At 33.7% G+C, this 23513-nt stretch overlaps 1 protein-coding gene across 1 annotated transcript in view; it reads left to right on the top strand.

Moving 5' to 3' along the window:
* The window catches only part of Smp_141520 (hypothetical protein), a gene marked incomplete at both ends in the record, with an annotated part of 68727 nt that overhangs the window by 15172 nt on the left and 30042 nt on the right, over positions 1–23513 (top strand). Inside the window, 5 exons of the mRNA XM_018798303.1 lie at positions 1247–1322; positions 7177–7281; positions 10842–10970; positions 18781–18861; positions 21393–22194. Of these exons, the coding sequence (XP_018653258.1) occupies positions 1247–1322; positions 7177–7281; positions 10842–10970; positions 18781–18861; positions 21393–22194 (1193 nt within the window). The remainder of the gene's footprint in view (positions 1–1246; positions 1323–7176; positions 7282–10841; positions 10971–18780; positions 18862–21392; positions 22195–23513) is intronic.

The raw sequence follows: 23513 nt of genomic DNA, 5'->3' as shown, positions 1-23513 counted from the left end.
TTAAACGCTCGCGCATGAAACTGACAGGTCCTGGGTTCGAGTCTCGCGAGGTGGGATCGTGGATGCACACTGCTGAGGAGTCGCACAATAGGAAGAAATTGTCATCCAGTGCTTCCACCTTTTCTATGTTGATCTAACTTCAATTGATTCATGATCTCAACTATTAATATATGTATGTGTAAATATTTGTAAAGATTTCCATTGTTGGGGTTAAGGTCTGTAATTACGCAGTCTTTTCTTTTTTAAACATCTATACTTCCTGAATAAATTATTTTGATATTGTTAATTGGTCACAAGTTTGAGCAAGGTTATATATATCAAATTATATTAATCAGCTGTAGTCTTTAACGTTAACAGCAAATAAAAAGTACACTATTATCTACAAATCTTGTACTCAATCCACAAGGTAGTGTCTATGTGGACTTGTTAGCTTAAGGACTAATGGATTAGTGTTTGAGATGGAAGATATTGAGTTTCTGTTCAATTATGAATAACTACATCGAGATATAAGTAGATCCAGCTGACAAATCTTAAAGACGATGAAACGTACATCCTAGATTTCACTGTTGGTCACTATCCAGCTTTATTAAAAATAATCCATATATGTTTGTGAACTGATAAATGACTGTGTCCTTCCTTAAATAAATTCTTAAAAAAAACAACATAACAATTCAGTTTGATCTATAGTTTGAACATGATCCTGTCTGTTCAGTTAATTGATACTATTCGCCTATATACATAGTGTACGACTTGAAGATAAGTATAAGGTTAAATAAACAAGTTTGGAAACTATTATACAATCACATACTTAATTTAGCATCAATAATGTTCAATCATTGCAATCATAATGAAAGCTTCCTTCAGAAATTTATCTTAACTTTATCATTCTAAATATTGTAATGAAAAACTCTATCATCTGTATTTATCTTCACTTTAACAGTTTGGAGTGCATCTATCATCCGGAATTTCCTGATCTTGTGGATATAGTTGAAGAGGACGATGATGATGAGGATGATGATGATGAGGATGATGATGATGATATTGACGAAGATGATGATGTTGATATCGATGGTGATGATGATGAAGTTGATGAACAGGATAACAATAATAATAATAATCATAATGATGGAATAAAAGATCCTATTACTTCGTCTAACATGAACTGTGATCCAAGATCAGTTAATTGTCCATGTTTTTCAAATGATAACATAGAATATGATGAAATATCAGATATTCAAAATAAAAGTATAACATTCAAAGAAGAAAATGATAGTATCATATGGGATATGGGATTTCATGAATCAGAAAATATATTGATTAAAGTAAGTAGTTTGATATTCTCATTGCTAGTACACTTTTTTTCTGTACTAGTGTGGTGTGGGTTACTGATATCCACATAAACAGTATATGATAATGGTCGGGCACTGAATGTATTTCAGTAGAACATCGATAAAGAGAGAACGGCAACGGCACGCAAATGCTACGAAAATACATGAACAATTATAATCGGAGACTATGAACGGATATTTGCAGAAGAAACAGTCACATTGAGATAATGGATTGTAATTTTGCAAATTAACTATTCACAATATGGTTCTCATAGTTCACTGAGATATACTGTAATGTTGTGCCAAAGTACATTCGATTGTCCCTACTAGTGTTCTTGTTCATTCCACTAGTACTACACATAGAATATCACAAAATAACCGCTTTTTATCAAGAGTTTCATTTTCCCAGCCTTTATATATTCATTATCATTAATCATTCATATTACCATCTTATTTTTGCAAGTTATTGTCATCATTAACCACAAGTTAATAAACTGACTAAACAATTGTTAATTACATTTTCCGGTTTTTAATATTGAACACTGTGATTAAACAATAATTGTATCCTGAGTATAGATGATCTGTAGATTCATTAATATTGGGATCCAAGCATATCTATTAGACTAGTTCCATAGAGGAAGAAACAAGCACCTTAGGCTCCAATGCTAACCATCACAGGCATCATATTGCAGGCCTGACTGAATATCTGGGCTACATGTTCCTGACATCTAGATATTTCAGCAAGCTATCTCAGTTTCTTGGTTTGCTTTTACACATCATTATGTTTATTAATCATAAAATCTATTCAGGTGAGTTTATAAGACATTTACAACCTTTCACTGTACAAGTTACAGAAATTTACAATCGGTGACATATTGATTATTGGCACTGTACATTGAAATCAATGAATATTATTCAGATATCGACTTCTGAAATGCTAATATCGAACTGGCGATCACTCAAAACTTATCGTCGATATCGATGAAGAAATAAGAAACGGAAACTTGTTGAAATACTTTATGCTGAGAATTCTATATTGTATCGAAAATATAACATTCAGTAAAGCCATAATGATAATCATACTAAAACGTAACTAAATGTTGGCTGTTCTCTTACCAGTGATAGATTTATCGAAGAGCTATCAACAGATCGTGATATGTATGATCCACTACGTCAGAAAAGCAGCAGTGTCTTAACAAAGCCATAAAGTAAAGTTCAAAATATATCACAAATTGACTGAAGTAAAAAAAAACATGAATCACTAGATTGCATATCAGTAGTTTAACAATATCGTTCTTATTATAAAACTTGAATATTATCGGCTCAACATCGTGTAACAACTTAGAAAGGTATTGACGATTAGTCTGTAACTGCGACAACATGACTGTTCTGTGTTCTCAGATTATCAATAATCTTCTAATTACAGATTTCACTTCAAAACTATCAATCAATAAACGACTCAGCGGTCCATCGGTTAAGTGCTCTGGCACGAGACTGGTAGGTTCTGGGTTCGAATATCGCGAAGTGAGGTCGTGGATGCGCACTGCTGAGGAGTCCCACAATAGGACGAGACGGCTTCCCAGCGCTTCTAGGTTTTCGATAGTGGTTTAGCTTCAATTAACTGACGCTTTCAACTATGAAAATAAACTCATTTAGTATTGTTTGTTTGAATCTTCCCATCGATTTGTTAGGACTGCAACTGGTCAGTCTCTAGTTGGCATATGTGCATACTGTGCGTATTGCCTCGATATAGCTTTAATTCACAAGCATGGTAAGCAGAGATGGATAGTGGCTAGCAATGGAATCCAGTTTGACGCGCGTTTCATCCTATTTGGGATTCGTCAGCTGGATGTACCTGCATCTCACAGTTGATGTTCACTCTGGGACTCGAACACAATGCTTTTCGCTTCAAACGCCATCGCGTTATCCACTCGGCCACTGAGTTCTGATAGCTACTTGCTTGTGCGATGGGGTAAAGTTTAAATTCATTTAATATTGTTTGTACAAAGTTACAGAATATCTCACTAAAATATGAGAACCATATAGTAAATGGTTAATTTGCAAACTACCAATCAATTGTCTTAACTTTCACCGTTCCTTCTGCAAATATCAGTCTAGCGTCTCCGATTATTATTGTTCATGCATTTTCATACCAATTGAGTTTCATTCCCATTCTTTCATTGTCGACCTTCTACTGAAATACATCCCATGCCTAATCACCGTTATGTACTACTTATGTAGATATAAGTAACACACAATAAACTGCATACTATTATTATTATTATTAATTGTACGAATTTTAGACAAACCTAAATTTATCACTGCACATTAATCTCATTCTATTTGTAATTATCATACATATATTTAATGTATTATACAAAAAAAGTAAATGAAATCAATGTGTGTATAAAGAAAGTTTGTATCCAGGGGAAAGAAATTAAATTTTTTTTATTTAAGTAGAAATAGACTTTTTTCTCATTTACGTAATTAAAAAAAGAAAATGATGATAATGTAATGATTTCAATCATTGATATGTTATTGTTTAAAGTTAAGGATTATTAAGATAGTTCAATTGTATTACAATTTGGAATGAGGTGTATTCTATCTGTAATCTTGAGGGAACTGGTGGTTGCTGACGGACTCGATCCCGTGTCACCCAGCTTCACAATCAGAGATGTTACCACTGAGCTATTCCGGCTGAGACCGACCTCCTGTAGGACTGAGATTTAATCATCATTGATTGATCATTGGGTGGTGATCAATGTCATACGTGTCTAGTCCATCTTAGTGCTGCCAACTACCTGATATTATAGCATACCGAATGTGATGTTGTGTTATTTGGATTAGTAGTTAGATTGTAACTGAATCAATAGTGTAGTAAGAAGACGAAGATTATCAGAACAACGTGATATATTAGTGTAATACATTTCTAACAATTTGATAAAAATCAGAAGGGGTTCTGTGAAGATTTCAGTATTTTCATAGTTGAAATCATGAGTCAATTGAAGCTAGACCACCATGGAAAATCTAGAAGCACTGGACGGCCGTTTCATCTTATTGTGAGACATTAAAACCATCGGATGCCAGCTCAGTGATCTAGTGGTTAGGCGCTCTGGCGCGAGACCGGCAGGTCCTAGGTTCGAGTCTGGGGAGGCCGGATCGTGAATGCTCACTACTGAGGAGTCCCACATCAGGACGAAACGGCCTTCTAGTGCTTCTGGGTTTTCCATGGTAGTCTATCTTCAATTGATTCATGATCTCAACTATTAAAAAATACTATAATATCCACAAGAACCCCTTTTGATATTAACATAAAGTGTTTGAAATAGTGAATTAAGTAACAGAGTATCTTATTTAGTCAATTTGATGTAAGTAAATTTATAAATGTTTTCATTGATTTGATAGATTATATTTGTATTTGTAGGAGGTAAGTAAAATTTTAAAAAAAAACCATAGAATTAGTACAGGGGAAAGATTTACACACATATGGACATTCCGTAATAAATATATATTCGTAATAATATCCAATGTTGATTGCTATTGAGCTAAATTACTCATTGATATTATCAGAATGAGATTGTAGGAATTGTTGAAGTTAAACTTTAACATCGATGGATCTCAGCTGAATGATATAGATTTAAGTTGTAGAATAGTGATGGAATGTTCACTAATGAGGTGTTTCATATTTTTCGACGAAACTTATATTCAGTACTTCTTAGTTTTCAATAGTTATCTCACTTAGATCCGTTCTTGATTTCAATAATATCCACTATAATCAACTGTAATGTCAGTGTTACATATAGGCGGAAACATTGATATCATTGAGCAAGATTATACTATATCATACATCAATATATCAAATGTACTAGATCTTGGATTGGAGTTATTCTTCAATGACATAAATAAATAAACAATCCCTAATAACAGTAGTGATACAATGAAATTACATATGTATATATATACATAGTTGAAGGGAAAAACTATAATTCACAATGTCCAATCTTTTTAGTTGTATAGATAAAATAAGGGAGTGGCGCCATTTTTTTTTTCAAGTTTGTTATTTTATTGAATCTTGAATAATAAAACAAACAAAAATATTTATCATTGATATTTTTATTTGGTTCCTTTTTTCTAAAAAAAAAAATAAAAATTTGATCATACTACTACTATTACTATAAATAGTAATGATAAAACGCAAAATCTATTTGATGTATAAAGAGAATAGAACACTACCTTTGATTAAGATATAGTTGTTTTTTTCATTTTTATTATCTCATCTAATATGTGTAAATTTACAAGTAGTGAGTACACACCCGACTCTTATAATTACAAATGATGTTGGTAAGATAGATAATGGTAAGCAGTGGGATCCAGTATGATGCGCGTTTCGTCTTATTTGGGACTCGTCAACTGGATGTACCTACATCACAGAGTTGATGTTCACTCTGGGACTCGAACCCAGTACTGTTCGCTTTAAACGCCATCACGTTATCCACTTAGCTACTGAGTCCTGATAGATACTTGCTTGTGAGATGGGGTGAAGTTTTAAATTCACTTGGTATTGTTTGTTTGAAACTTCCCATTGTTATTCAGGACTGAGATTGATCAATCTCTTGTTGGCATATGTGCATCCTATGCGGACTGCCTCGATATTGTCTGAATTCACAAGCATTATGATCAAAGATGGATAGTGACTTCAGGCAATATCGAGGCAGTCCGCACAGGATGTACATATGCCAACAAAAGATTGATCAATTGCAGTCGTAAATAACAATGGGAAGATACAATTAAACAACACCAAGTGAACGTTGTTGGTCAGGTTGCTAAATATAAATGTTAACTGTAATCTTTAACATCAGTATGTAGTGGAAAGTAAACATGATTTTTGATTACATATGTATTCATTGATGTTATATGGTTTGATATTTGATAGAAGCCTGATATCAGTCATAATGTTAATGATACTTTGAACTAGGGTACATTAGTTTCCTTTTCATTCACACATCAATAAAACCGGTAGGGAAAGTTGAGTATAATTAATTAAGGAATTACTGTCATATATGTTGGGTGTGAATCTAATGTTTACTTCATATCAGTTTTATCTTCTTCTGTTAGTCGTCCAATGTCAATGTTTCCTATTTTGAATTATCAGTTTTACGTGATTATGAAAAAAAATAAATAACATTATGATCACTAGTCTATGTCACTGGATGTCATGATGTACTTTATTGCTATTAGAAGTAGTTGATGACTGTGATTAGGAATTGTTTCCGATTAAACCAATAATTTAGTTAAGTTCAAGGTCAGCGAGAATTCGGAATTTTACTGATAAATAAGTTTGATTCATTTCACTGTTCTTAAATATCTCACTTGTTGATTAGAATTTAATAAATTATATAGTAATAATGAATAGAAGCACAACATATTATATTGTATCTCTCTTCAAATATATGATAGCTATCTCACTAGTGACTTACTTTCATATATTCCAGACGTTCTGGCTAATGGTCAGGACTGTGGAAGTTTAGATTTGTTAGAAGTGTAACAAATGACACTAATCGTACTGAATAACTATCTCTCGAAATAAAAAAACATTAATTGGAGTTGAATTTGTGTCGATGAACACCTGCTCACTGGTTTTAGTTGCTAATTGTTCACAGTAAATACTGAAGGATCAGAGTCTAATCGCTGGGTTGAGTTGTGTCTCCACATTTCTGTAGTGCCTCATACTAGGATAAAGCATATGTAAATTGCTCCTCAGTTATTAGCAGTATTTCAATTGAAATCAATCTATGATAAATATAAACTTATATTTAATAAAATGGTTCTATTCTTTTTTTTCAAATAGGAGGTTACTTTGTGTCGTAAAAAACCAGATGAAAAATTTGGTTTAACTCTTTGTTATCGACAGGGTGATACATCCAATACAAGTTGTAATGTTTATGTTGGTGAGGTAAGTCTAAGTTGTTCTACTTATTTGAAAATTGACATTGACATTATCATTATCAATAATAGAATAATTATTATTAGTTATTGATTGATGTCGAGTGATGTCAAATCGAAAGTGCCGCTCTCACTATCATCAGATCATGCATCTATCTTCAATATGTAGATGACGAATTTCTCATCAATAAAAAGGTCTTCTTTAGAAATTTCTCTAAGCTGATAAATATTTTCAAAAAGGATTTTTGTGGAGATTTTAGTAATTTTATTAGTTGAGATCATGAATCAATTGAAGCTAAGCCATCATGAAAAACCTGAGAGCACTGAATAGCCATTTCGTCCTGATGTGGGAATCCTCAGCAGTGCACACCCACGATTCCACCTCGCAAAATTTCAACCCAGGACCTATCAATCTCGTGGGCGAGCGCTTAACCTCTGGACCGCTAAGCCGGCAACCAACAGCGTCAGTGTCTAAATTCAACCAATCCACGAAATTGAGCAACCGTCGACCATCTTCTTCAGTGTGTTACTGTCTAACAACGGACGATTGCTCAATTTCGTGGATTGGTTGAAGTTAGACGTTAACACTGTTGGATGCCAGCTCAGTGGTCGAGAGCGCGGGAGATTGGTAGGTCCTGGGTTCGAATCTTGCGATGCGTGATCGTGGCTGAGCACTGCTGGGGAGTCTCATACTAGGATGAAACGGCCTTCCAGTGCTTTCAGGTTTTCCATGGGATCTAGCTTTAATTGACTCATGATTTCAATGATAATTATTTCTCAAATTATATCCGACTCATGTTTAAAATAGAAGGTGATCATAATCAATGGTCATTCTTAGATTGTTTTGTTAAAAATAATTCTAATATAAATATGAATTTAATCATTTACAAAAAATCCAAACATTCAAATTTGTACAACAACTTTTAACTTTAAATTTACATTAAATTATAAAACATTAGAAATTCTAAGCAAAGATGGATAGTGGCCAGCAGTGGAATCCACTTTAACGCGCGTTGTGTCCTATTTGGGACTCGTCAGCTGGATGTACCTGAATCACAGAGTTGATGTTCACTCAGGGACTCGAACCCAATACTGTTCGTTTCAAACGCCATCTCGTTATACACTCATCTACTGAGTCCTGAAATTCTGATTTCTACTTGATATACCAATATTTCATTATTAATGCAGGAAAACAGCCTACGCTCCATTGAGAGTAACAGGTGTAAGTAATTAAGTAAGTATTACAGGAAACGTTTTCTCTATAATTGAAATCTTCGAATGTATTCTACTATCAAACAGAAAATTAATTTATAAACAATTTACTAAAAATTCTTTTAATCATAAACAGGATTTCATATTTATTTAAAACAAGGAATCATTGAATAAGTATTTCTTCTTAGTATGAGATATTAATGAACATTCACTATCATACTGGTTGTTAAGCACATTAATTTCAGGTTTTAACGGTAATCTCTTAATCTTTAGATCGTTAAATCAAGGTTTAAATGTTGATCAATACTAACTTCATTTAGTTATGTCATCAACTTTTAAAGCTATAAGCCTCACAAATGGCAAATGATTAGTTTGCACACTAAGCTAAACTGTTACAATTCTAATAACTTCGAAAGAAAGCATACTTAAACCGGTATACCATATATAAATAATATTACTGTCTTTACGGGATAGGATTATAGTGATCAAACATTCATTTGTAAAGCAGATTTCTTTCTGGACATTTAATGATGATCAATAATAAATAATAAAACGGTCTAGGTTTATAGGTATCATTACCAAATTTTGATTTTGAACTCATAAGTCAATTGAAGCTAGACCACCGTAGAAAACCTGGAACCACTGGACGGCCGTTTCGTCCTATTGTGGGACCCCTCAGCGGTGCGTATCCACGATCCTGTCTCGCGAGAAGTTTAACATTAACACCGTTGGGTGCCGGCCCAGTGGTCTATCGGTTAAGTGCTCTGGCGCGAGACTGGTAGGTCCTGGGTTTGAATCTCGCGAGGCGGGATAGTAGATGCGCACTGCTGAGGAGTCCCACATCAGGACGAAGCGACTTTCCAATGCTTCCAGGTTTTCCAAGCTTCAATTGACTCATGATTTCAACTATGAAAATAAACATAGAATCCTTTATTTTGTTTAATCTTTCAAAGAAGAACTATTTATGTCTATCAACTTATACAGTTTCCCTTAAGTCAAGATGTTTACTCTTTTATACATTTCTGACAAGTTTATATTTGGATTAAAGCTGTCAATAGTATACAAGTTTGTTGTCAAAATTGTTTAACAGTTTAAAGTTCTGAAGTTTTATCGATTTATATCTGTGCATATGGAATAGATCTAGTTCAGTTAAATTACAATTAAGTAATTAGATTATAAATAATATATGTAATGAGAAATATAAATTCATACTATTCACTGTGTACTAATGAATGTGATGACTTCATATTTCTTAGATGTGAATGAATTCTCTCGATTATGTTACCAGTTAAGTTACCAGTCTAAGTGATTTCATATGGTGGATACTGTTCCCATTTTTTCGATGGTTGTAGGAAACTGGTAGGAACTTATGGAATAAAGTTTTACACTAATTAAGATTTGTCTGTAATTGTAATTAAAAATTTGCTTTGCTAAAACTAATGACTACATTACAGCTAGATTGACAAAGTTTTAGCGTGACTAAGAGATGTTGTAAATATTTCATTCTAATATGAGTCTAATAGCTGGGCTAATATCTTCTCAGATATGTTTTTAACTATGACACTAGATCAAACGGATTTGAACTATACAAGATGCATTAGCTGCTTTAAGACCACAGGTACTCTTTATTGATGAGTGGCTAAGTACGCGTAACCAGGTTTTATTAATGCTTCCCGATTACTTAAATTCATCATTGGTTTTCTTTTGTCCTGATTGTAATCTCTAGATTGCATGCTTCTCATTCACTTAGATGTTTATTATTCATTATGTATTGAACGTAATCGAAATATTTTTTTCATTCGGTGAAGCTAATATACAGTTGATAATGGTTGTCCGTAAGTAACCTCAGTCCTATCGCATTATATGGTCCTGAGTACGATTCAATATGCGATACTAGTTGTACATTACTCCATACATTTAAATGTAGGGGAAATGGTTGTCCATAATTACTAGAAAGTCTCTTATTGGCATAAGTGCATACTGTGCGTATCGCCTTGATATTGCCTTAATTCACAAGCATTCAAAGCAAAGATGGATAGTGAATAGCAGTTGCAGTCCTAAACATCAATGGGAAGATTCAAACAAACAATACTAAATGAAGTCAAACTTCACCTCAATGCACAAGCAAGTGGCTATCAGGACTCAGTAGCTGAGTAGATAACGTGATGGCGTTTGAAGCGAATGGTACTGGGTTCGAGTCCCAGAGTGAACATCAACTCTGTGATGCAGGTACATCCAGCTGACGAGTCCTAAATAGGATGACAAGCGCGTCCTAGATTCCACTGCTATTCACTATCCATCTTTGATTATTATGTAATGTTAGTGATTAAATAATCGTTTTTTTCTTCTTTTTTATAGTTAGAATTAAATAGTTTAGCTGAAAAAAGTGGACAAATTTATAATGGTGATCAAATATTAAGTATCAATGGTAATAGAATTAAATCAAGAGAACATGTTATTGATTTATTTCAACAAAGTCAATTAAAAGTATGTTTATTAATTGCACGTGAAAAAATCAATAAAAATGATAATAATAATCAATTAATGAATAAAAATTTAATGATCAATACAAATAAATCAATGAAAATAATCAATAATCAATCAAATTATTTAATAGAAAATTCAAATTCGATCAATAAAAATTGTTCAGATTATCCTGTAAGTTTTTTTATTGATTAAAATTTCCTTTCTTTTTTTGCTTTTTTTTGTTTGCTTTTTTGTTGAGTCAATTGAAGCTAGACCACCATGGAAAATCTGGAAGCACTGGACGGGCGTTTCGTCATATTGTGGGACTCCTCAGCAGAGTGCATCCACGATCCCACCTCACGAAATTCGAACTCAAGACCCACATGTCTCGCGCGTGAGCGCTTCACCACTAGATCACTGAGCCGCCATCCGATGGTGTTAATGTCTAACTTCAACCAATCCATGAAGTTGAGCAACCGTTCACCAATTGTCTTCAGTGAGTTGATATCTCACAACAGACGTGGTTGAACTCCACTGGTTACTGCTTCTCACTAGAACTCCAGGAAAAACCTCATGGTGTCAGTCACTAATGAGAATATGATCATTATCAGAAGGGGGTTTCTGGAGATTTTAGTATTCGAAAATGTAAAAAATCATGTGAATAAAATTTATAGCAGGAGAATTTCATTTTGTCAATTGAGATAATAAGGATAAATGTTAATAGTAGTAATAATATTGTTGTGTGGATATAATACATAATAAGACGGGTGTTATTAAGGTAATCACGATAAACGAATTAAGAATGATGGAATTGAACATTAAGATAGAAGTATTCAAAAAAAGAGGATGGGGAAAGAGGTTTATAACACTCAGTTTAGGTATCCGATGATCTAGTAGTAGGCCAAGGTAAATATAGAGTCTGAATATACCTTTTCTGGATACATAAGTTTGGTTTTCTGGAGTTGATCGAGAGGGATTCGGCTATGTATAGTAACCGTAATTTAGCTCCTTGAGGTAGATTTTTCGGAACTTGTTATAAAACAGAAAAAGCTTCCTCTATTTTGATATGATAATCACCATCTACCAAGTGAGAAAGAATGGGGCTATCAATAGATATAGTGATTCCTATTCCCAACCATGCTGGTACATGTTCACGAATACGCAAGGATAAAGCCCTCTGAGTATGGTCTATGTAACTAGCTCCATTGGAGCAGTTGAATTGGTATACATATATCGAAGTGCCCATCTTCAGTAACCTCTCCTTGATTAGTTGTGTGAGTACTCTTTTAGTTAAGAAAATTATACGTAGCTTGGCGGCGTGAAACGTTCTTTCAACAGATCTTTCCAGTTGGCGTGTTAGAATATCACCCGCTATGTCATTTTTAAAGTCCCGTCTCAGATACAGGGTTTTCTTACTCACTGAGTCACAATTTCTTCTTTTTTTATTATTATTTTCTGCTAAGTATTTTTTAACAAAATTATCTGGATAGCCATTATTTCGTAATGTCATCTTTAGTATATCTATTTCATTATCGACACTGTCCTCAGAACATAATAACCTGATTCTGTGGCTAAGACATTTAACCAAATTTATTTTATATTGTTCTTTTTTGAATATTCTATGGGGATCTTTAAACTGCTGAAAAAAAAGTTACTAAAGACTAAGAAACAATAGATGATTATCTTGTTGTACTTTGAGACTTGTTAAAAACGTACACTTATGAATTAATTTGTCCATTGAACATTGGACTATTGTAAAATTGAATCTGTTTATAAATATAAACAAAATAAGGATAATAATATTCTCAAAGTGAAATGAATTAATTGTATTTTGTTTCCTTCAATTCAACTACATGAAAGCTATTATGTTTAAATATCTCCATATAATAGCTTAATGTCAAAATGAATTGTTAAACAATAGTGTTATGTATGCTACTTATATCTATAAGAGTAGTATATAACGATAGTCAGGATTAGAATATCTGGTATCAAAAGGTCTCGTTCACTACATTTGATGTCACTGCCAACCAGGAGAGCGAAGGATTCTGTTCTACGGACACTGTTGTGGGCATAGAGCTGAGGTGCTGGTTGAGGCGGTTTGATGGGAGGAGGTAACGTCGAATGGTGTGTCTTGGCAGGGCGGCGTTGGTTGTAGCGATTGCGGTTGACGGAGGTATGAAGGTCAGCGCGCAGCAGACTTTACATTTGACCGAGAGCGTGGCACAAACTGAAGAAAAGAAGAAGGTGGCACGGCGAACAGAACCACCTCAAGAGTGACGAGTGTAGTGTGTGCTACTTATGTCGACATGAGTAGTATATAACGATAGATAGAAATAGAATGTCTGGCAACAAAAGATCGAGAAAGAAATAACGGGAACAGAAAGCAATCAGTATGAAAATGTGTTAATGATGAAGTCTAAAACGAATGACTAATATTTTAAAAAGGAACAGTCAAGTTTGAAACAATTGATTGACATTTTGCAAATTAAGTATTTGTTGTTTGATTCTCAGATTTTTCTGTTATTCTGTTATTTTGTGTTCACGTATATACAATTGTACCCACTTGTGTTCTCGTTCATTACAATAGTAGTAGTTTATTCATCAAATTTATCAAGTTAGTCATATTCTGCAAATATTATCATTCTTGATTTGTTTAAAAAGAGTTATGAGGCAAAATAGTTCCTAGTGCTTAGCATTTGGCCTACTAATTCCATATCCATTGGTTTACATTTATAACTTCGATTAAGAAGTGATATTGCTTTACCATTACCCAATGCCATTAGTGGTAATTATTTCAACTTCATGAATCAAAGCTTATTGATAGAACTCAATGAATCAATCCTTGAATTTAGTCGCCACTAAAAATATGACGTTTTTTTAGTGTACAGGATTTGCGGAAATTGTTAAACTTTGTAATGGTACATTACTGATTTTGTTTAGTTAGATGTAGATCGTACCTTATTTTGTTGGAAAATATGGTTTCCTACCCACATAATTGAATTCAATATTATTTCTCCTGGAAAACTCAATGATCTTTACTGATATTGTGGAAGTAAACAATTAGATATAACTTCCACTACTGTTCTCTAAACAAAATGGAGCAGACATCTACGACTTCATATCATACAAAGCTAACACAGAACTAAAACTAAATGATCACCGAATAGTGACCAGTGTTATATTACATCTATTTACTAATGATTTAATTTTATCAACAAAGTTGCAATCTGTAATCGCTAGTCAGATATTAACATTTCAGAAGTCGACATCTGAATAATATTCATTGTTTTCAATGTACACTGCCAGCCATCATGATATCACTGATTGTAAATTTTTGTAACTTGTACAGTGAAAGGTTGTAAATGTCTTATAAACTCACTTAAATAGGTGTTATATCGTGTGCGTGCGTACGTGTCCAGTTGATATATATGAACGTGATAAGATCGCCAATTGGAGAAGAGTGGTTTTATCGATCGGATCCAGTGATACACAAAAAGCCGTATAAGCAGTCTTGAGTACTTATCAGTTCCGGTATCTACTTAGCCCAGCCAGTTAAGTCCACAACACTAATCTCAGCCTCTGCTGTATGAATCGTTATTATCAAACATACTGGGTTTATATACCAAACAAACTGACCACATTGTACCATAAAATAGAAAATAACATTTGTACAAGATTTAGCCAAATGTGGCTGTAATTAGAAGGAACAGTAATTAATAGACTGAGGATAACTCAAGAATGGTAAATCGTATAATAATAGTCTATAGGTCAAAATAAAGCTCATAATAAAAGGGACACGAATACGAAAAGTTTAGTTACTTAACAATTATACAATAGGAAATATACATATCACATTGATCCATAAATAGTCCTCAATGTTACCATTCATAATTCTCCACGGAATATAACAATAGGTTATGTGTTTAATAGATATAATGATGTGTTAAAACAAACCAAGAAACCAAAATAATTTGTTGAAATATCTTGATGTCAGGACCAAGTAGCTTAGATATCCAAGCAGATCACCATATTCCTCATCCTCTTACTCTCTTATTCACTCACTATGGTCCACCAGGGTGCTCGGTACCTCTGTGGTTGCGCCACAGGATTGAGCTGTACTGTTTGGCTTTGAAGCCCATATAGTGTCTGGTTCTCCTATGGGGTGGGATTGAGCTTTACTGTTTGAGCTATCGCGTGAAAGTCTGGATGGTGTCTGGTTTTCCTGAAAACCAGTGCAAAATTACCCTGGTCCATAAGGGTATATTATATAACTGAATATAATAAATGTTACCACACCTCATATATACTTCCTTTTTGCACATAATAAAAATTTATTCAATATAATACGAGATAAGTCTATCATTTTCATTCATGTTTTCTCTTCAATCAGTAGTTTTCATGCCAATTGATTTCATAAATATATCAACTAATGTAGAATTCATGATTAGTTTTCAGTTAGCTGGGAGGTTTGTTTTTTTTTTTTTTTGTTGTTGTTCTCGTTTATTACTGATAACCAATATTACTGATATTATTAATCATCATCTGAATTCTCTACGTCTATGTAAAAAACGAAAAGAATGATTATTGACTTTCCATCAAATGTCAGAACCATTATTATTATTATTATTATTCTACGGTAAACTATCTATTTAGGTTTACGAACTAGTTTGTAGACGTATCAGGAAATGATATTTTTATGACTCACCTAATTGTAATATCCATGGAGAATTTTCATTTTTTTAATTATGATCATATATAAACACATAGATATATATATACCTGATATACTGATATCTATAGACATGAACTTTGTAGATTATTGGCAAAGAAGTAAATATAAGATCTAAACATAGAACAAAACCTTGAAACATACTTATATTCTAAGTAAGGATAGATCGAGGCTAGTAGTGGAATCCCGGACGTGTGTTTTTTTCAATTTCGGATGAGATGTAATAGAGTTTTTCTGCCTATAAATCTAAATACTAATAAAAATGGTATTTTCATAGTTGAAATCATGAGTTAATTGAAGCTAGACAACCATGGAAAACCTGGAAGCGCTGGAAATTACTATAATATCCACAAAATCCCTTCTGATAATAATCAACATATGCTCACTAGTGACTAACTTCAAGAGGTATTTCGTGGAGTTCTAGTGAGAAGCAGTAACCAGTGGAGTTCAACCACGTCTGTTGTGAGATATCAACTCACTGAAGACAATTGGTGAACAGTTCCTCAACTTCATGGATCAGTTGAAGTTAGGCATTAACACTATCGGATGGCGGCTCAGTTGTCTAGTGGTTAAATGCTCACGCGCGAGACTGCTGGGTCCTAGGTTCGAATCTCGTGAGGCGGGATCGTAGATGCGCACTGTTGAGGGGTCCTACAATAGGACGAAACGGCCGTCCAGTGCTTCCAGATTTTCCATGGTGGTCTAGGTTCAATTGACTCATAATCTCAACTATATAAAATTACTAAAATCTCCACAAAACCCCCTTCTGAACAATGGTATTATTATTATTATCAAGTTTACAGCTGGGGAATAACAATTACAGAATCTCTTAGTAAAAACGAGAACCATACACTGAATACTTCATTTGGAAATTCCCATCATATGTGTTTTAACTTCTGTATGATGCTTCCAGTCCACGTTTACAAACTGTTTTCCCTTCTCTTTTCTTTAAGTCGATCTTTTTAGCCATCTGCTGTCAGGGTTTCCACTTCCAATTTGTGTTACATATTGCTTATGTCCATTGATATAAGTAGCAGACACCACAGTACTATACTAGGCGCTAAACACAAATCGATTCAATAATTTCTCTATGTTTAATACAAAGTAGCTAAAGAAAATAATACGCAGTTATAACTGAGAATAAATTTTTGTCGGCAAAATATAAATTATCTACACTGTTTTAGAAAGAAAAAAAACCATAGTTTACATATCACTAAGTTACACTGTTGGTATAAGTTTCTAATAATGTTGTGTTTTACGGGTTAGTAAAGTTTTAGTTATGGAGTATATATTGTCATCCTCGACTACATCTTCAAAAACGAATTCATATAGAATGATAAGCATAGGGGTTTGTGGAGATTGTGGTGATTTCAATAGTTGAATTCACGATTCGATATAAGCTAGACCATTATTGAAAACCTAGAAGCACTGGACAACCGTTTTATCCTAGTATTTGACTCCTCATCAGTGTGTATCTACGATTGGCATACAACCTCTTTCATTACTGAGGTATTTACAATTGATTGATAATTGAATAGTGATCAATGTCATGTTTGTCTGATCTTTTTGGAACTGATCGGATTTTATCAATCGGTTTTTAATGTGACAACTATTATAGGATATTCGACAGCGTGTACAGTATGCTGAGGGCTAGAGTGGTTGGAAATGGATGGTAGGAAACAATAATCGAGCTAGTAGATATTGGTCTTCAACGTTTACCTACAATATGCTTGGATTATTCACTTTTGTCTAAATATCTTGGATGCTGTTTATGAAATAACTTTGGGATTATTATGTACTTTGATTTTCTCACTCCGCTTTTATTGGTAGACATCGTTAATGAATAATGGCGCATTAAATATACATATGTATATCCTTTAATTCATAAATTAGCGGAAATATTGAACATCTTGAATGCATCAATGTGACTTATACCGGCTGGCTCAGTGATCTAGAGGTTAGGCATTCGCGAGTGATACCGATAGGTCCTGGGTTCGATCTCACGAGGCGAGGTCGTGGATGCGCACTGTTGAGGAGTCCCACAATAGGACGAAACGGCCGTCTAGTGTTTCCAGGTTTTCCATGGTGGTTTAGCTTCAATTAACTCATGATCTCAACTATATAGTATTTTAGAACAGATTGATTTTATCGAGCAGCAGATCTATGTTGTGCTTTTAGTTCTATTTCAGATTCAGCAGTTGAATCTGCCTATACCCGTGTTAACGTTCATATAGAGACTTGAATCCAGTATTCTCATATTTTGTACATTTCTATAGTATTTCGTATGATTAATTTATAAACTAAAAGTCATTTAATTGAGTGAGTCAAGAAGAGTAGTTAAACACAAAAATGACTTATTCATCAAAAATTGATAATAAATGAGAGACTGGAAAGCACTAGGAAATTGTTATCTCCTGGTTTATTCATGTCTCTAGCGGGCGAGAGAGAGAGAATCCCCACCGATGAAAGGGAATAGAAGTCGTCAAAACTAACTAAACTAGAAAGTGTTCGTTGTAGGGTTATATGTTTATGCGCTCGTATCAAGATTAAATGAATTCAAATTGAATACCTGCCAGAATCGTGATTACACATTGTTGTATAACATTTCATAGATTTCTTAACAGTTTCACAAATGATATGGGCGAGACTATAATTTATAGACGACCTTTGAGTGACACTTAACAGACTTTGAGAGTATTCACCTTATAACTAGAACCAGATGAGAGTCATAAACCAGTGTGAAGAATTGGAATTATGATTTGCACTTGATGATTAAGCCTAGAAATTAAATTTAGGATTTTCATCATGAACTGACATTAACTATAATGCCAAAACGTTATTTAGCCAAAATAGATAAGTGAATTTCGCGCCAAAGTCGAAGACCGTTTATCGTATGTCTAATTGGTTCATCCATAAATTATAACCTCTCCATGATATGAACCAACGTATTTCAAAACTGTCTCTATCTTTGAATCAAGTTAGTTGTTGTTTGAATTCTCTTTTCTAATATATTTTGTAATTGAACTATAATATTTTCACCGTATGTAAACATAATTGTAAATTGAATATACATTGATTATTCATATTTATAATAATTTTAAGGTTTATAAACGACCTGATCAAGATTCTGGAATGGGTAGAACAACCGACGAAAGTGCACGTACAGAAGAAAGTTCAGAACAAGTATGTATTTAATAGTTATTTTATTTTATTCAACTACATTCATATTTGAATGTTATAAACTTAAGAAATAATAACTGTGTAAGTGTACCTAACAGCTGATTACTTACTTACTTACGCCTGTTACCCCTTGTGGAGGATCATAGGCCGCCTACGTTTCAGCTCCGTACAGTAGGACTGTCTTGACGTTTGTATTGAAGATTTTCACTTTGAAATAATTTGACAGTTGTTTTGAGTTCTATATATTCTTCAACTGTAGGAATGCTGTCCTTGCTTTGTCAATCCTCGCCTTTACATCTGCATCAGATCTTCCTTGTTCATCAATGATGGTTTCCAACAGCTGATTAGTCTATATAATTCTTCATGCAGTGAATTCATTAGAATGTAATTATAATTACTGTTGAAGTTATTGATAGACAAGAAAAGTGTTTACAAAATGATACTTATGAACATAAATATATGATATTTAATGATTGAACTTACACTGATATACTTTAGTTTTGCAATGATCATTGGTTCCGCTAATCTGAACACAATGAGACTATAATTTATGGATGTCTTTTCAACGACGTTAAATTGACCTCATGAATGTCCATCTACATACTTGATTTAAATGTGAGTTATAAATTAGTATTAGGAATTAGGACGTCAGGATTAGGAATTAGATTCATACACACATATTGATGAGGATATTTCCTTAAATATATATTAATGGTATTATCTTTCCCTGAAACACCAACACGGTTTTCATACAATTTCATTAATGAGTCACTATCCGACTTGTGACTTAATACGGTTCACTGGTTATGGTTTTCTCATTTATTCTTCATATGGGAATCAAGGACGTAAACAATTGAAGCGTTTCAGGCAAAACTAAAAACAACTGTTTGATGTCTCCCAATTTACAAGGAATCTACAAAATCGTAGACATTGAACAATTTGTGTACACAATCAATAGTTGAATAGTAACATATAATATATTGTTAACCATTTATCCTCTATATATTGTTTTACTCATCTTAAACTCATTCTAATCTCTTTCTTTAATCTTCCCTGTATTTTTTTCTGGTTTCAACCAATTATGAATGTATGATATATCTGAGTCTTTGAATGTAGCATCTTCATCATTTATTTTGATTTATGAATAAGTCTTTATATTAACTGAAATGGATGTGGATTATCCAGTATACGAAAGAAAAAAACTTGACCTCGTATTTGCATGATAAATTGTGCAAGACTAGTCATGAAATGTTGACAGTATTTGAAGTAAATTGACGTAAACTCCGGTATCAATGAAAGGTAGAGATCACTGGACTGACGTTACGTCCTAGTATGGGACTCTTTAGCAGTGATTATGCAAGACCACTGATGAGTAAGAATCAACAACTTGATACCTCGTGACGTGATCGCTATCATTAGACCACTGAGTTAGTATTCAAAGCTTCACATTCACCTCAACGACTATTTAATCTCATAGGTGACGACTGTGTCATTCGCTACCAAAGCTGAAGGCTTTGGGTTAACGTCTTGATAGAATCGTGAGTATACACCATTGAAAGACCTGATACTAAAACTAAACACTCATCAACTCACCACTAGTATTCACCACTGCTAGCCATTATCCATCCTTGCTTATATTGCTTGTGAATGAAGGCTATATCGAGATAACATGTGCAGTATGCACATATGCCAATAAGAAATTGATCAATTGCAGTCCTAAATATCGATGGGAAGATTCAAACAAACAATACAAAGTGAATTTAAAGACAAACAGTGTTTGGGAATTTAATGTAGTTAGATTCTTCACATGATGTCGCTCTTTGCATTACAACAGTTCAACTGGTAAATAAACATGAAGTATATTCAAACAATTTATCTCTATTTCAAAATGTTAGGAATTAACAATTGCAAACGAAATTTGCGGACATTTATAGTAGCTAGCCCTATTTCGAGCCCTACAGGTTATTCTAGTTCTGTACATACCGATTTATTCATTCTTCTTGAGCCACGTTTTGACCTCGTTAATTACTCGTTTCGCCTCGCCTTGTCTCGTCTCGCTTTGATTAGATTTGACGCTTAATTAAAAGGAGTAAGCTAACATTGCCCGCTCCAATCTGTTTCGCTTTGCTCTCTCATGTTCGCTTTTCTCGCTTCATTCCTTTGATCGTCTGTTTGTCCTGATCAACGATTGTACTATATATATGTATAATTCCTTTATTCATCAACGCGATTTAAGTCGATGATTATACACGAGGGTAGCCAGGATGTATATTTTAACAGCAATCACTCGATAACGATCATTCGTACAACCCAATTGGAGTCAGTTATGGGGCCACTAAACATTATTAACAAAACCTTTTTGGTCATTAGCATTACGAATTCACAGATGATACCATTTCTAAACTCTAGTTTCTTTGAAACCATTGTAAATGAGTTTCACCTTGAATCGGCTAAGTTGTTTGGCTAGTTTCTTACTGGTACATATTTTCTTTCCCTAAAAAGCGTAAACTTCGCTTGTTTTGAAAAAAATGTAGGAAATCGATAATGATCAACATCACCACCATCATCAATACCAACAACAACAACGTACCAATTTTATTCATGGATTGGCACAAATAACTAAATTAACATGTGAAAATGGTCAATTCAACAACAACTCATCCGGTAATTCATTAACACAAGATGCTACATCGTTAGATCAGAAATTAGCATTTCCATCAGATGTATTCAGTGATTACGATCCAATTGATCCAATCGACCAAGAACTTGTACAACTTGGACGTTTAATGCAATCATTAGCAGTACATTGTAGACAGTTAGTACAAGCTAAAATGCATTATAACAGGATACAATATCCGTTACCTATTATTGATAATTGTACTAGTCAATATGGAGGAAATGATTCTATTGTACAACCACAGACAGTGCTAACGAAGGTGATAACATCAACGACAACTTCAGTGATTAATTCATCATCCATTCCAACAGCGACAACAACAACGTCATCCTCATCATCGTTATCGTCAAAAATATCAAATCAACTAACAGAAAATTGTTATTATTCAACTGGTAATAATAACTTACAAAATACTAAATGTATAATTAATAAATCTAATGAAGGAATTTCAAATGGATCACCATTATTGTCTACCAAAGATAATAATCATAATATGTTAACTAGATTACCACGGATGGGAACTCGAATGGAACCATCAATAATGGGTTCAATGAGTTCAAATGATTCAAGCGGTTCATTTCATGATAAAAATTTAAAAATGTCAGCAATTACAACAACTGGAAAATTATCCCATAGCCGATTTCCATCGAATATTAAAGGTAAGTGTTAGTGATTACTTTTGAAATTAATAAATTTTCGTTTAATCTCTTGAAATTCTTTGTAAAAATGAATCACTAACGGAAAAAACCATTTAAAATTCTTTAAAGGAATTCGATGTATCCATTATTGTTACTGCTGGAGTTTTGTTCTTTGATCTAGATGGTTTGGTCTTGGACCTTTCATCGTTCTTTTGAATGACATCATCAGGACAAACTTCAAGACTTCTACTTAAAGTTTATGCTGATGATATCATTCGGAAGAACGACGAAAATTTCACGACTAAACCATCCAGCTTAGAGAACAAAACTCCACTAAAATCATCCACCTAAGCTACAAATCTCCATCCTCCCATTATAGTTATTTATTAGCTGATTGTGACTTATTCTCAGGTGGTATTGATGTTTACCACTTGGATTTAACCATAATATTTAATCTTGAATCTTACAAAATGGTAATCGATGTAAATCGAACCAAAAATGAACTTAAATGGTGATCAGGATGATAGACCGTTAAATTTACAGTATGAGTTTTATTTAGCTATATGCTTCAAATAATCTTCCTAGACAAGTTATCTTATTGTTTTAATGATGAATATTGATTGTACATGATTTATTTTCATATGTAAAGTGATTTCCTAGTGATTTCATGGAATGAATTCAGTCCTACTAAATATCTATGAATGACTATAGAGTTCCATACTGCGATGAAACAGTTGATCTTTTCTTCTTGATTATCAATGATTGTTTAACTAAGATCAGTCGGTAATGTAAACTATGAAATTTCATCTCTACAAACCTACTATACCGATGACTTTGGATAATGATTGCTCCTTATTAAGAATCAATGCATGTTACAACTTTTCCACTAGATCATCAGCATATACTCTGATAAATATTATACTGACCAGAAGGACTTTTGTGGAAATTTCAGTATTTTCATAGTTGAAATCATGAGTCAATTGAAGCTAGACAACCATGGAAAACCTGGAAGCACTGGATGGTCGTTTCGTCTTATTGTGGGACTCCTCAGCAGTGTGCAGCCATGAGAAGCAGTGACCAGTGGAGTTCAACCACGTCTATTGTGAGATATCAACTCACTGAAGACAATTGGTGAACGGTTGCTCGACTTCATGGATTGGTTGAAGTTAGACATTAACACCATCGGATGGCGGCTCAGTGATCTAGTGGTGAAGCACTCGTGCGCGAGACTGATAGGATATGGGTTCGAATCTCGTGAGTCGGGATCGTGTATGCACTCTGCTGAGGAGTCCAATGCTTCCAGGTTTTCCATGGTGGTCTAGCTTCAATTGACTCATGAT

Source organism: Schistosoma mansoni, chromosome 6, assembly GCF_000237925.1.
Source record: "Schistosoma mansoni strain Puerto Rico chromosome 6, complete genome".
Classification (NCBI taxonomy): Eukaryota; Metazoa; Platyhelminthes; class Trematoda; order Strigeidida; family Schistosomatidae; genus Schistosoma; species Schistosoma mansoni.
This window is presented reverse-complemented; position numbering and strand designations above follow the sequence as displayed.